This window comes from Lissotriton helveticus, chromosome 2_2, assembly GCF_964261635.1.
Source record: "Lissotriton helveticus chromosome 2_2, aLisHel1.1, whole genome shotgun sequence".
Classification (NCBI taxonomy): Eukaryota; Metazoa; Chordata; class Amphibia; order Caudata; family Salamandridae; genus Lissotriton; species Lissotriton helveticus.
In genome coordinates this window covers 516367157-516380801 of record NC_136060.1, presented here as the reverse complement: position 1 = coordinate 516380801, position 13645 = coordinate 516367157, and the positions used below count along the sequence as shown (strand labels likewise).

Here is a 13645-nt window from a genome sequence, read left to right as displayed (position 1 = left end):
TGCTTACAACGTCCATCACTGGATGACAGTACTTCTATCGCCCTGCTTACAAGATCCATCACTGGATGACAGTTCTTCTATCCCCCTGCTTACAAGGCTCATCACTGGATGACAGTACTTCTATCGCCCTGCTTACAAGATACATCACTGGATGACAGTTCTTCTATCACCCTGCTTACAAGATCCATCACTGGATGACAGTACTTCCATCACCCTGCTTACAAGGCTCATGACTGGATGACAGTACTTCTATCACCCTGCTTACAAGATCCATCACTGGATGACAGTACTTACACCCTGCTTACAACGTCCATCACTGGATGACAGTACTTCTATCGCCCTGCTTACAAGATCCATCACTGGATGACAGTACTTCTATCACCCTGCTTACAAGGCTCATCACTGGATGACAGTACTTCTATCACCCTGCTTACAAGATCCATCACTGGATGACAGTACTTCCATCACCCTGCTTACAAGGCTCATCACTGGATGACAGCACTACTATCACCCTGCTTACAACGTCCATCACTGGATGACAGTACTTCTATCGCCCTGCTTACAAGATCCATCACTGGATGACAGTACTTCTATCACCCTGCTTACAAGATCCATCACTGGATGACAGTACTTCCATCACCCTGCTTACAAGATCCATCACTGGATGACAGTACTTCCATCACCCTGCTTACAAGATCCATCACTGGATGACAGTACTTCTATCACCCTGCTTACAAGGCTCATCGCTGGATGACAGTACTTCCATCACCCTGCTTACAAGATCCATCACTGGATGACAGTACTTCCATCACCCTGCTTACAAGGCTCATCACTGGATGACAGCACTACTATCACCCTGCTTACAACGTCCATCACTGGATGACAGTACTTCTATCGCCCTGCTTACAAGATCCATCACTGGATGACAGTTCTTCTATCCCCCTGCTTACAAGGCTCATCACTGGATGACAGTACTTCTATCGCCCTGCTTACAAGATACATCACTGGATGACAGTTCTTCTATCACCCTGCTTACAAGATCCATCACTGGATGACAGTACTTCCATCACCCTGCTTACAAGGCTCATCACTGGATGACAGTACTTCTATCACCCTGCTTACAAGATCCATCACTGGATGACAGTACTTACACCCTGCTTACAACGTCCATCACTGGATGACAGTACTTCTATCGCCCTGCTTACAAGATCCATCACTGGATGACAGTACTTCTATCACCCTGCTTACAAGGCTCATCACTGGATGACAGTACTTCTATCACCCTGCTTACAAGATCCATCACTGGATGACAGTACTTCCATCACCCTGCTTACAAGGCTCATCACTGGATGACAGCACTACTATCACCCTGCTTACAACGTCCATCACTGGATGACAGTACTTCTATCGCCCTGCTTACAAGATCCATCACTGGATGACAGTACTTCTATCACCCTGCTTACAAGGCTCATCACTGGATGACAGTACTTCCATCACCCTGCTTACAAGATCCATCACTGGATGACAGTACTTCTATCACCCTGCTTACAAGATCCATCACTGGATGACAGTACTTCTATCACCCTGCTTACAAGATCCATCACTGGATGACAGTACTTCTATCGCCCTGCTTACAAGATCCATCACTGGATGACAGTACTTCTATCACCCTGCTTACAAGGCTCATCACTGGATGACAGTACTTCCATCACCCTGCTTACAAGATCCATCACTGGATGACAGTACTTCTATCACCCTGCTTACAAGATCCATCACTGGATGACAGTACTTCCATCACCCTGCTTACAAGATCCATCACTGGATGACAGTATTTCTATCGCCCTGCTTAAAAGATCCATCACTGGATGACAGTACTTCTATCACCCTGCTTACAAGGCTCATCACTGGATGACAGTACTTCTATCACCCTGCTTACAAGATCCCTCACTGGATGACAGTACTTCTATCACCCTGCTTACAAGATCCATCACTGGATGACAGTACTTCCATCACCCTGCTTACAAGGCTCATCACTGGATGACAGTACTTCTATCACCCTGCTTACAAGATCCATCACTGGATGACAGAACTTCCATTACCCTGCTTACAAGATCCATCACTGGATGACAGTATTTCTATCGCCCTGCTTAAAAGATCCATCACTGGATGACAGTACTTCTATCGCCATGCTTACAAGATCCATCACTGGATGACAGTACTTCTATCACCCTGCTTACAAGATCCATCACTGGATGACAGTACTTCTATCGCCCTGCTTACAAGATCCCTCACTGGATGACAGTACTTCTATCGCCCTGCTTACAACACCCATCACTGGATGACAGTACTTCTATCGCCCTGCTTACAACACCCATCACTGGATGACTTTACTTCCATCACCCTGCTTACAAGGTCCATCACTGGATGACCAGACTCATGAATAGACTAATCTGCTTCTATCACACTGCCTATAAGGCTCACATGGCTGACTATGCCGTCAGCCTGCTAGAGGGCTCATCATTGGCTGAGGGCTCACCATTGGCTAATCGGTGCCTGCCGAGTGGGCTTTTCATTGGCGAGAGTGCGGTCAGCTGGTTTAGAGGGTTCTTCATTGGCCGAGGGCGCTAAGGTTAGTCTGCTTAGAGGGCTCATTCCCCAGCGTCCCCGCCCCATGATAGTGAGAGATAGTTAGTACCTTACTTGATAAACTGTGAAGGGCACAAACAGGGTCCAGAGCAGCTCTGTGAGGAAGGAGGAATCGGCCAAACTCTGAGGATAAAAAGAGAGCGGGCAGTGAAAAGGAAGACTCAAGGAAGTATGCTACTGAGAAAAAAAAACACAACACAGAAAGAGAGAAGAACGTTGCACATACTGCAGAGCAGGGGAAAGAGAAGAAACAACAAACAAACCGGTGCACGGTAAACACAGAGGACTGTGAGAAACAAACAGGTAGGAGCACAGGAAATGGACCAACTAAACAACTCTGCACAAGAGTGCACTTAAGCAGTAACCGGTAAAGATGAGAGCCAAGGAAAGTAAGATTTTCAGATGACTCATGTCACCAAAGACTCAATGCTCTAGGCCACCTCCCCTTTTCATATACACTCACCAGTAAGCATTACTTCTCCCACCTCAGTATTCAGTTCATGCCACACTCTATTCTACCCCTTAGACACCACCTTGCTTCAAGCACAGCAGCTAATTGATTCTTCGTTTTCCTAAAAAATATTTTCCTCTCAATTTTGACTTCATCTGTTAAGAATATTTATCACATTTATCCTTCAGTCCTCCGGTGACCATGTTTCATCGGCTTCTTCACAGTTTCTCTGGATGATTAGCCATACCTGAAGCATGCCACAGTCTGATGCAATTCATCGGTCCCTCTCTTCTATGCATCCTCACTGCTGCTATTCAACGGTGTCACTTTCAAGTGTGCTTCCAACCATGGCACCCTCACTGCACCCGTCCTGGCCCAGCCACGCAGTTCCTACAAACAGAGCCTGCCCACAGCCCACCTCCCCTCGGTATCTAGCAACACGCTCATCAAGTCCTCATCAGTAGCCACCCTTTTTTTGCAGTACAAGGCACACTCACGGTAGCTACGAAGGGTCTCTGGACGTGCATTGCTACCGGCTGTACGTCATCCTGGATAGAGAATGGCCAGGAGCTAGAAAAAAGAGAAAACCCTCATAAATTGTGATACAACAATGTTAACCAGTGCTTGTTTTCCTGAGTCAAGGTCCTAGGACATCTAAACAACCTTCAGTAAGAGGTCTCCAAAGAACCTACAACCCTGGCAATCAAAAGTGTGCAACAAGTGGCAATGAAGCACATGGAGCAGGCAAATGAAAGGCTCAGAACTAACTGGAGAACAAGAACTACTCATACCTGCTGCGAAACGAGAATATCTGCAGATCACAGCAGACAGATCACTACGGGCTATAGAGGTTAGGAAGTCTAATATGCACATATTGGAGACAAGGACTCAAAATAAAACCATATAGCTTTATAATCCTAAAAATATTTTGACTGATGCCACGGAGCTCATACTGTAGGGTAAAATAAGAAGAAATCACAAACTGGGACCCTACGGTCGAGGGCCACTACTTCCAAAGGCAGCATGACTCGAAAGATCTGGCTGTACGCTCAGGCATGAAGCTGTGTGCAAGAAAGGCAGTGCACAGAATTCATGTCACAAGTTTGCAGTAGCATTGTTGTAATGTTACTCTGAGAGGCTTCGCCAAGATCACACATCTCAACTCACCTGAACTTGAGCAGTCCCACTCTGCCATTGGTGGCTTCCTCCTCAGGGAAGAGCAGCAGCGGGAGACTACCCTCTTGAGACACATACTGTTTCAAGTGCTCCAGCAGCTCGGCTCGGCTCCAGGCGGTCCCCAGCTCCATGAAACCCCGGGCCCAGCACAAAAAGCCGGGCACTCCATTCAGCATGGGCTGGAAAGAGAAACACAACGGGTTGAAGAAAAATGGCAGTGAGAGAGGCAGCCCACGAAAAAATTCCAAACACCTGCAAGCGAAGCCGGACTGCTTCTACACACTGAGGCCTTCGAGACCAAGGTGCGGAAGAGACACAGAAGCATCATAGGAGTCAATCCATCACAGCAGCCGTGCCGGTCACTACTCACCTCTTCAAATCACCTCCATATCACTCGCTTAAAAAATCTCCTCTACACTGAACTGCTGGTCCTCTGTGCAGCATGTCTGGTAGTTTTCTATTGGGAGGCAGTGCTGTACACAGTTCTCGTTGAACATGGCCAACAGTTTCTTTGAGGCGGAGTGCTACACACTAGCGGAGTACAAAGCAATACAGTGGTGTACAGATTACGGGGAAGCAGATAGAACAACAATGCTACTATATGCGGGTGTGCGTACTTGATAGGAACAATTTTTGTTGCTTTACAATGAAAATTGATACGCTTGATGGCCTCTGGGGACAGGACTGTAACAGGTGTGGATTCCAGCTCCTCGATGGATCTGGTTCGGATCCTTCAGATGCTGGGCCTCACCATCGCTCTATGGCCCTTTCAGATCCGGCTAATTCTCTTTGCATCAGAAATGTTTGGGTGCCTCGGAACCCGTATGTCCTGGATTTTACCTTTTACTCATATACCCATAAATAACTCGAGATTAGATTCTTTTTTCATCCCAGCTGGAGACCCGAGTGGTTGGTGGGGGCCAGAGTACGTCCCTGCTCCCTTTCAGAACGGTTACCATTGGAAAGGACATTGGTGCGTCCTTCTGTATGGGTAGAGAGGAGAAACGGAAGCTCAGCGCTTGGGGGTTACTAGATGAGAAACCCCAGGACCTTAAAAGGGATTGCATTGTTGGCCATCTGGAGATAAACTCAAATCCAGAGATGACATGTAGAGTACTACGGTAGGTCCTGAAAGTGGTTATGAGAGTTCTAATCATCAACATCTTTCGGGCCCGGAGAAAAATAGTGAAAGGCAAAACACTTGGAACAACAAACAGCCCACCTCAAACAGATGTATCTACCTTTTCTGGAGGAGGAAACTGAATGCCAGCTAGACACTGCTAGGGGAGACCTGAAAAAAGGTACTAGATGCAGAGGAGGAGGACTGGTCTGCCTCACAGCACAGACTTTAAGAACAGAGATAAGATGGAGAAACTGCTCTACTGGTTTGCCAATAACGATATGGAGGCTAATTTCATAGCCATAATTCGCAGCCTTAGGGGGTGAATTGTTATATACCTCACAGGAGACTGCAGACGCATCTACAGCCTATTATGAAGCAATACACAGACCCAGACCATGGGGGTAGTAGAACACCAACACCCAACAGTGCAAGATTTGATGTTTCAAACATTTCACTCTGCTGACCGACCAGAGTTGGATCGTTCATCCGGAGAAGAACAGGCGAGAGAGGCCATGCAGAGGATGTTCACCCAGAGAGGAACAGGTGAGAGAGGCCATGCAGAAGATGCCCACCGGAAAGTCTTGGGGACCAAATAGATTCCAATGCTTCTCGCTTAATTCCGTGCCTGCTATCCATGTTCAATGAAGCACTGCAGGCCAAAGAGTTGAGGAGCTACCATTGCGCTCTGATATCTGTAAAGATCTTGTTCGCGCTATATAAAACTCTGAATAAATAAATAAATAAAATTGCAGTCATCCCCAAGCCAGATAAACCACCTACAGTTTGGGCCTCGTGCAGACCGATTTCCTTAATTAATGTAGAGGCCATTATAGTGGCAAATAGATTGGTCAAGGTAGTGCGCTCCCTTAATAACAAGGACCAAAACGGGTTCATGCTCAGTTGGGAAGCAGACACTGCGTTTGCAGGTGCTGCTGGCCCCTCTGGCAGCCCCAGAGTTCTCCACAGCTCTAGCACCAATGGACTTTGAGAAGCCTTGGATGTGGTCAAGTTGTCAGTCCTCCACCAATCATTGGAAAATGTACATTTTGGGCATGATTTTTGCATAAAGGGACTCTACGGTTGTTCCCCTTGGGCTAGTCTATGAGTAAATGGCACACTGTCAAGGCCATTTCAGATAGCACAAGTGAACCAACAGGGTTCCCCTGTCTATTATTTGCCCTGACCATGGAGCCACGGGAGGAGTGGATTAGGCGTGATATTCAGGTGTGGGGCATACATTCGGGCAGAGTCCTTGGGGGCCGTATCTCCGATACATGGACGGTGTTGCATTATTTTTGCAGAAGATGGACCTTACATTCCTGACACTGAAGCACATTGTGCAGGTCTATAGTGAGGGTTAAGTGGGATAAGTCAATTGTGGCCCCATTAGTTAGTTGGTGATGTGGGAAGGGAGCTTTCAAATTTACCAAATATTAAGGCCAAGTAGGGACGTTTCTGCTATCATGGATGACAATTTCAATTTCTGGAGACCAGCAGGAATGTTGGGACCTCAATGTCACCCCCCTTTGCCCAGAAAATTAGAGAGGACATGTCTGTGTGGCGCAAGCTCATACAAATAAGATAGGGAAGGGAAGCTTTGTTTAAAAGGCTAGCTCCCTCTCAAATATTATACACATTGCTAAATTACCCCACACGTTTCCCCCCATTGGTTTTTTCATGTCCCGACATTAAATATCCACATTTATAAAGCGCACAATCACCCGTTAGGGTCTCTAGGCGCTGGGGGCCGTCGGGAAGATTAAGCGAGCTATTGCCCAGAGTCACATGGTGCTGGGCTAATCTGCTGCCGGTGCCGGGGTTCGAACCGTGATCCCCAGATTCCGGAGACAGTCGCCCTGGCCGCGGCGCCACACCTCTTCGACATTATTGAATAACTACATATGGGACGGAGATCCTCCCAGAGTGGCCCACAGGGACAGGATACAATCGACGTTTGACAGAGGACGGGAACAGCAGAGATAAAGCTCTACGTTTGGGCTTTGCAGTTTATTCCCATTAATGACTGGCTCTATAGGGATAGAGACGACCCAGGCATCCGATCAGAAATTGACTCACTTGCCAAAGTGGCTCTCTCAATACTTTGTGGTTCAAGAGGTCCCCAGGCATTGCCCCCAGTGTCAGCCATCTCCATAGAATGGTGGTATTGGATGTATAGGAGCCAAGAGGGATGTAGCACACCGCTGGGGCTCTAGGAGGCTCCTCCCTTTTTTCAGAATGGTTGAGAGGTATGGACTACTGTGCCCTTGCCGAACAATATGTATATAAAGGAAGAGATTGCCCCAAAAAACATGCTCATAATGGAAACATTTTGATACTGTTAGGCCAGGACCATCCATGATCGGATTTGCCTCAGCCCAGGAGGTTGAGCCCATGTAATAGAATTTCAGACCTCTGCATGCAAGAACGTGAATAGCTGGAAATGTAGATCTCGAAGGTGTGATTAACGCCAGTGGTGGCTGCTAGGTAATGGTGGCTAGGAGGGGAGCGGGGGTAAGAAAAAAAAAAAAAGACGACTTATCTGCTGGTCGTCGCCTCTCCTCCATCCTCCCTCTGTTCCTGGCGCCCGCCAGCACCCAGGCTCCCAGACTATCCCAACGCTGCTGTCACCAGCATGACAGCAGCGTTGGGATTGGTCTGATACGCCTCAAGCAGGGCAAGATGGTACAGGGGGCCGGAACACCAGATCTGAGGATAGGCAAGAGTGCACAACCAGGTGGCGGAACGCTACTGAAGGCCCAAACTGACAGAATTTGGCACTGGATCGAACAATCGAGACAGTGGCCCAGGAAGTGGGTCTGCTGTGGGTAGACCATAAAAAACAGGCAGCAAAGGAGGTCAATGCACAGAGTCTTAACTGAGATAACGCCGCAAGTCAAGGACCACGCCACAGTGATTTGACTATTGCAGTCGGAAATCACCAAGTTGACGGTCTGCGTGAATAGGGAAATCTTTTTAAAAAAACAGTAGAGAAAACCACATGTGCATGGCCTAAGATGAGCTGCTCTGTGCTGGTGGCCCGTTAGAGCTTAGGTCGCTTACTGAGAAGCTCATAGGTTTCTGTAGTTCCATCTGGACAGGATCAGCGATTGTTGGGATGTGCCTTTTATTATTACCTATTCAAGTACGCGAAGCAGTACTTGTGCTCCTTTCAAAGAACTCAAGATGTCAAACATGAAATTGAGATTTAATCCCAGCACGGCTTCTTGAGCTCTAAACAGGAAGAAGAAGAAGTGTCAAATACAAATAGCGGAAAGTATGATAACAGGTATTTGTAAAGCGCCTGTTCACCCAGGAGGGTATCATGGCGCTGAATAACAGCTGTTTAGTGTTCCCCAACTCAATGGCACTCATGTTAACGACATCGGAAGGATGAGAGGCTGAGTGGACCCACCAGGATTTGAACCTGTGACCAGGAGGTCGAACACAGGGCCCGACAGCAGACTCATTAGTCCACTTAGCCACCAGACCAGATAGATTTAGTGACATTCATTTTGCTATGGGTGGCATTAGATCAGAGGTTCCATTTCAAGGCTGAAACAATATGCAATACAAAAGGCTTCTGAAGAATCAGAGATGGCACTGACAAAGATGTAAACGTAGAGTCCTCGATTGTAATTAATCAAGCAAAGCTTTTGACCAGGCGAAGACCAAGAAGGAAAAGCAGTTACGAGCTGCAGCAGCGTCACCCTCATCCTTATGGAACTCCGTTGGCTCGACTTGCCGGCCTGCACCATCTTTAAAACCAGCTGCACCATTTACGGAACCATCAAGACCAGCTCCTTAGCTTATCTTGCAGACAAGTTCTCCACCTCTAGTGGTTCTCGGCACACCCTCAGCTAGGACACAATCAGACTCGGGAGTAGGAAGAGTACAAATGAACAAACAGAGAACAGGACTATTCCATCTATGCCCCGGGGTCTGGCACAACATCACTGTATCCATCAGGACCGCCCCAACACTGCTCCAATTTAGGAAAGAGTTGAAGACTCACCTCTTTAAAGAACATTATCTCACATCGCATTAACAACAACAGACCAGCTTCCGCTCCTTTCACTCGTTAACCTAATGCTGGTCTTTGACCATGTGCAGTGCTCTGATGCCTTCTGGCTAGGCTCGCACCATCGAAATACCAAATTCAAACATACACTTAAAAGGGATTTCATAATGCAATAAATATTTCATAATATAAAATTACAAGTCTGGGACAAGGAGGCGGACTGCAGCATGACTTGCTACGCATGGACCAGATTGTAGGATTGCCTTTTATCAGGTGAGAGGCCACAAATCACAAGTAAAGAAGCATTTAATGGCGTGAATTCTCTTGGCTTCGGCTTGAAAGCGCCAGCGAAGCCTCATCTATCCCGAGAGGGAGTCATGGCAAAGGAAGCACAGATCTGGGATACGGTGCGGAGATAGAAGGGTTGATTGGTGCTTCTTGAGGCACTGTGGTGGTTACACTGTCAACCTTAACCCTCAAAGTATTGCTTATGTAAGGGACACATTGCTGAAGCTGAAATGCTGCTGATGGTTGTTTTTGGCTTCTGATGCTGAAGTGAAAGGAGTGAGTTGCTTCTTTGTCTCAGGAGTAAAGAGAACTGAAATAAACAGATTTCATAACAGCATCCTCAACATTAGTCTCTTGTGATTTGATGAGTTTGTCTTCACTGCTTTTCTGCATGAATTTTGGTAAGCAAGGTGTGGTTTGTTGTTTTCTTCACTTTTGTTTTAAAGGTGCAGGGTGGTTTTGTAGTTCATGGATTATCTATAGCTTGTCTGCAGTGGTAAGTGGCAAAAAGTGTTTCCTTCCACTGACTGGGGTTAAAAGTGAAGTCAAATGACACACGCAAAACAGAACTTGCATCCAGAGAGTAACCTACACACCGGTTTACATAACATCAGCTGCATTTTCTTTTCCAATATTAGAATATTTTAACTTTTTGGGTGAAGATACTAAAATAACTACGATATTTTCAATTAAACAAAAATTTGTGTGCAATTTATTTTCATTTTCTGGCATATTACATAAATTTGAAAGTTTGAGAAGAGTTTTTTGTAGAAGTGAAACTTGTGTCAATGGTGACCACACAGTCTTAAGATGAGCAATAAGAGAAGCACAAGAGTGAAGCATAGATTATTGCGCTCCTGTGCTGAACCACAGATTGGGCATGACGGGTCGGCCACAGCATCCTAATGGGCAGATAACCATTTTTGCAATTAATAATAAAGCAAATCCAAAATGTGATAAATAAAAAAAACTGTGCTCGGCTTACCGTATTGCAGGAGAACAAGAGATTAATGATGTTATGATCGAAATGGGTGGTGTGATTGCAGACGAACACTTTCACGCTCCGGTCCCTCAGGCGGGGGTCATTTTGACGGACGAACATTCCCAGTAATGAGCACATTACCCGGACGATGAACCTAGAGAAATAACAATGCTAAGGAACATAAGAGAATCTCAAACAAAACCAAACAAGCACAAGACAAATCTTAGGCCTGTCCAACATACACAGAGGACCGTGAACTCACCACCCACGTAGAAAACAATTTTTCATAAGAAACGCAAACAGGAAAGAAGGGAGGTCATTCACTTTAAAAGACCAAAGAGTTTACTGCATTTTAAGAACACCCTTATCTCAAACGTCACTGCATACATACAAGTCTAAAGTATGAACTTTAGAAACCCCTCTAGCAAAAGCAAGGGCTAGAATGAAGGCAAATGTAGGAAAGAGCCCCTTTTTGACATGGTCAGCCACACTTTTTACCTGGGGTCCTGCTAACCAGGTCACCAGTGCGCTTTCCCAAAAACAAGGTAACTGTGCAATTGGTCCACGACTGGCAAGACCTTTAGCGCCCTTGAAAGTTCCTTGTAAATGCCCCCTTGGTATCTAGGGCATGGGTACTAAGGAGGGTCCCCAAGGGCTGCAGCATGTATTGTGCCACCATGAAGGACCCCCCACCCCACCAAACTCATGCTGACTGACACTGCACGCTGCGTGAAACGGTGCAGACAAAAGTGAAAACATGACATGGCACACACCTCCGGAGTGACATGTCGTCAGACACTGCATGCAATATATGCAAGTCACCTATACAGCAAGCATTACAGCACTAAGGCAGGGTGCATTATATTACATGTGTGTCTAGCAGATATGCCCCTGTGCTGTCAAGTTACGAGATAGTACCAGTGGACAGAGAAGCCATCTTAAGTACATGTGTTGGGCACCGATCATTAAGAGTTCCGCAGCTACAGGGGACAGAGAAGCCATCGTAAGTACATGTGTTGGGCACCGATCATTAAGAGTTCCGCAGCTCCATGACGGCTTCACTGCAACACATGGCGTTTGGTATCCAACACCTTCACTTGATAAATCCATTGAGATGCCAGCAGCGGATTTATTAATACATGCGCACACAGCGCCCCCTAGAGGTGCCCCTTAGAGGTGCCCCTGAAAACCTACCAACCTCTAGTGTGCGGGCTGACTGCTGTAGACCAGCCTGCCACCACAGACACGTTTCTGACCCTGTGCAGATGAGAGCCCGCACTCCCTGAGGGCAGAAATAAAGGCTGCTCGGGCCAGAGGTGCTGTCACCTCCTCCAAGCAAGATGGCTGAGGGATCAGCATATCAAGGCAGGAGGCTTCAAAAGCCTCTACCGCCTTTTGATATTTGACCCCTGCTTCCCATATACAGGGGAAATGCCACCTCCTATCCAGGGCCCGTTTGGAACCTGGACAGGTGGGAAAATGAGCTAGTCAGGCAGTGTATTCACTATCAGGCTAGTTACACCCCTAACGTGGGCTACCTGAAGTGATCATAAAAAATAGAGTTTCACCATCTTGGTTTTTGGTTAAATTTGATACACCAGGTATGTGTTATGCCCACTTCCGACACGGTGTGGCTATTTAGGGGGTGTAGGCACCCCAGAGATAAGTAGCCCATTAGCTACTAGCTCACACACCAATAATGCTCTTATATTGAGAATTTAGGGGGCTCTCCTGAAACCAGAAAGTCAGATTTGACTGACACAAGAAAAGGACAGAGAAGAGCGAAGAAAGCGAGAACAGAGGACCAGCTGCAGACTTGTTGGCACCAATCCCCTGCCAGCACATGCCCCTATCGTGACAAACTGACTTGTCATGTTGCTGTGCATCTGCCAAGAACCCCCGAGAACTGCCAGCACTTCGCAAATTGCAAGCAATCTCCCTTGGAGTAGAGGAGCTACTCCCCTGCAGCTTGCAGGTACCAAACAGCAAAGTCCGGTCCACCATTCTGCCGCTGCCCAGTCTCACCAACGAAGCAGCTGCCCAGGAAGAGGTCTTCGTGCTCCAGAAGGTGAAATCCATCTCCCCACAAAGTGGGAAGACACCAGGGTCAACCGGAGCCACACAGCATAAATACCTAGAGTACCAGACCCCTTGAAGCAACCAAGGCCTGTTTAACCAGTCCGGACTCAGACGACTCCAAGACCGAGCTGCCGTCAAGTGACCTCAGCACCGCAGATACCCATTTAGAGAGTGGCCCAGCTGTCCTGTTTGTTTACCCTCACCCGGCAAAGACCGACAATGCTGAGTGCCCTTGATGCACAAGCCCAGCTGACCTAACCCCTTGGCACCAGAGCGCCCTAACCACAGTTTCCGAGAACCAACTGTGCATCCTTGCTCCCAGGGCCCTCACAAACTGAGCCCCCCCCAATGGGAGTTCCCAGACTTGTCCACAGATCCCCCTCTGCAGCCTGTTTCTAGGTGCCCTTCTCTCATTTAGTGTAGTGGGAAAAGGTACCAACACGACCATCACCTCTGCCCCAGACGCTCCAGGGCAGGTAAAGACAAGGTGGTAAAGTCCTGAAGGGGGCCCCTAGAAACCTATTGCAAGTAACCATTGTAGGAAAGTGCCCTTTTAGACATTATCACCCCCACTTGTTGCCTGGATGTAATTTCAACATGAAGTGCACTGGGTCCCCGCTAACCAGGTCCCCAGTGCCAAATCTCTCTCCCAAAACTGTGCAATTGTTTTCCCAACTGGCAAAACAATAAGTACCCTCTGTAAGTCCCTAGTAAATGGTATCCACTAGTACCTACTGCCTGAGGTGTAGAAGAGGGTCCCCAAGGGCTGCAGCAAGAATTATGGCACCCTAAGAGACCCCTCACCCAGCCCATGCAAAATGCCACTACAGGCTGTGTCTCTTGGTGCAGATAAAAGACAAAACCCGACATGGCACACAGCCT

The 13645-nt window shown here is 47.3% G+C and overlaps 1 protein-coding gene across 1 annotated transcript in view; it reads right to left on the bottom strand.

Annotated features, from left to right (window-relative positions):
• The window catches only part of AUP1 (AUP1 lipid droplet regulating VLDL assembly factor), a 142187-nt gene that overhangs the window by 92372 nt on the left and 36170 nt on the right, over nucleotides 1-13645 (bottom strand). The window contains exons 3-6 of the mRNA XM_078678822.1: nucleotides 10688-10838; nucleotides 4265-4452; nucleotides 3595-3667; nucleotides 2696-2769 (exon numbers count right to left, since the gene is read on the bottom strand). Of these exons, the coding sequence (XP_078534948.1) occupies nucleotides 2696-2769; nucleotides 3595-3667; nucleotides 4265-4452; nucleotides 10688-10838 (486 nt within the window). The remainder of the gene's footprint in view (nucleotides 1-2695; nucleotides 2770-3594; nucleotides 3668-4264; nucleotides 4453-10687; nucleotides 10839-13645) is intronic.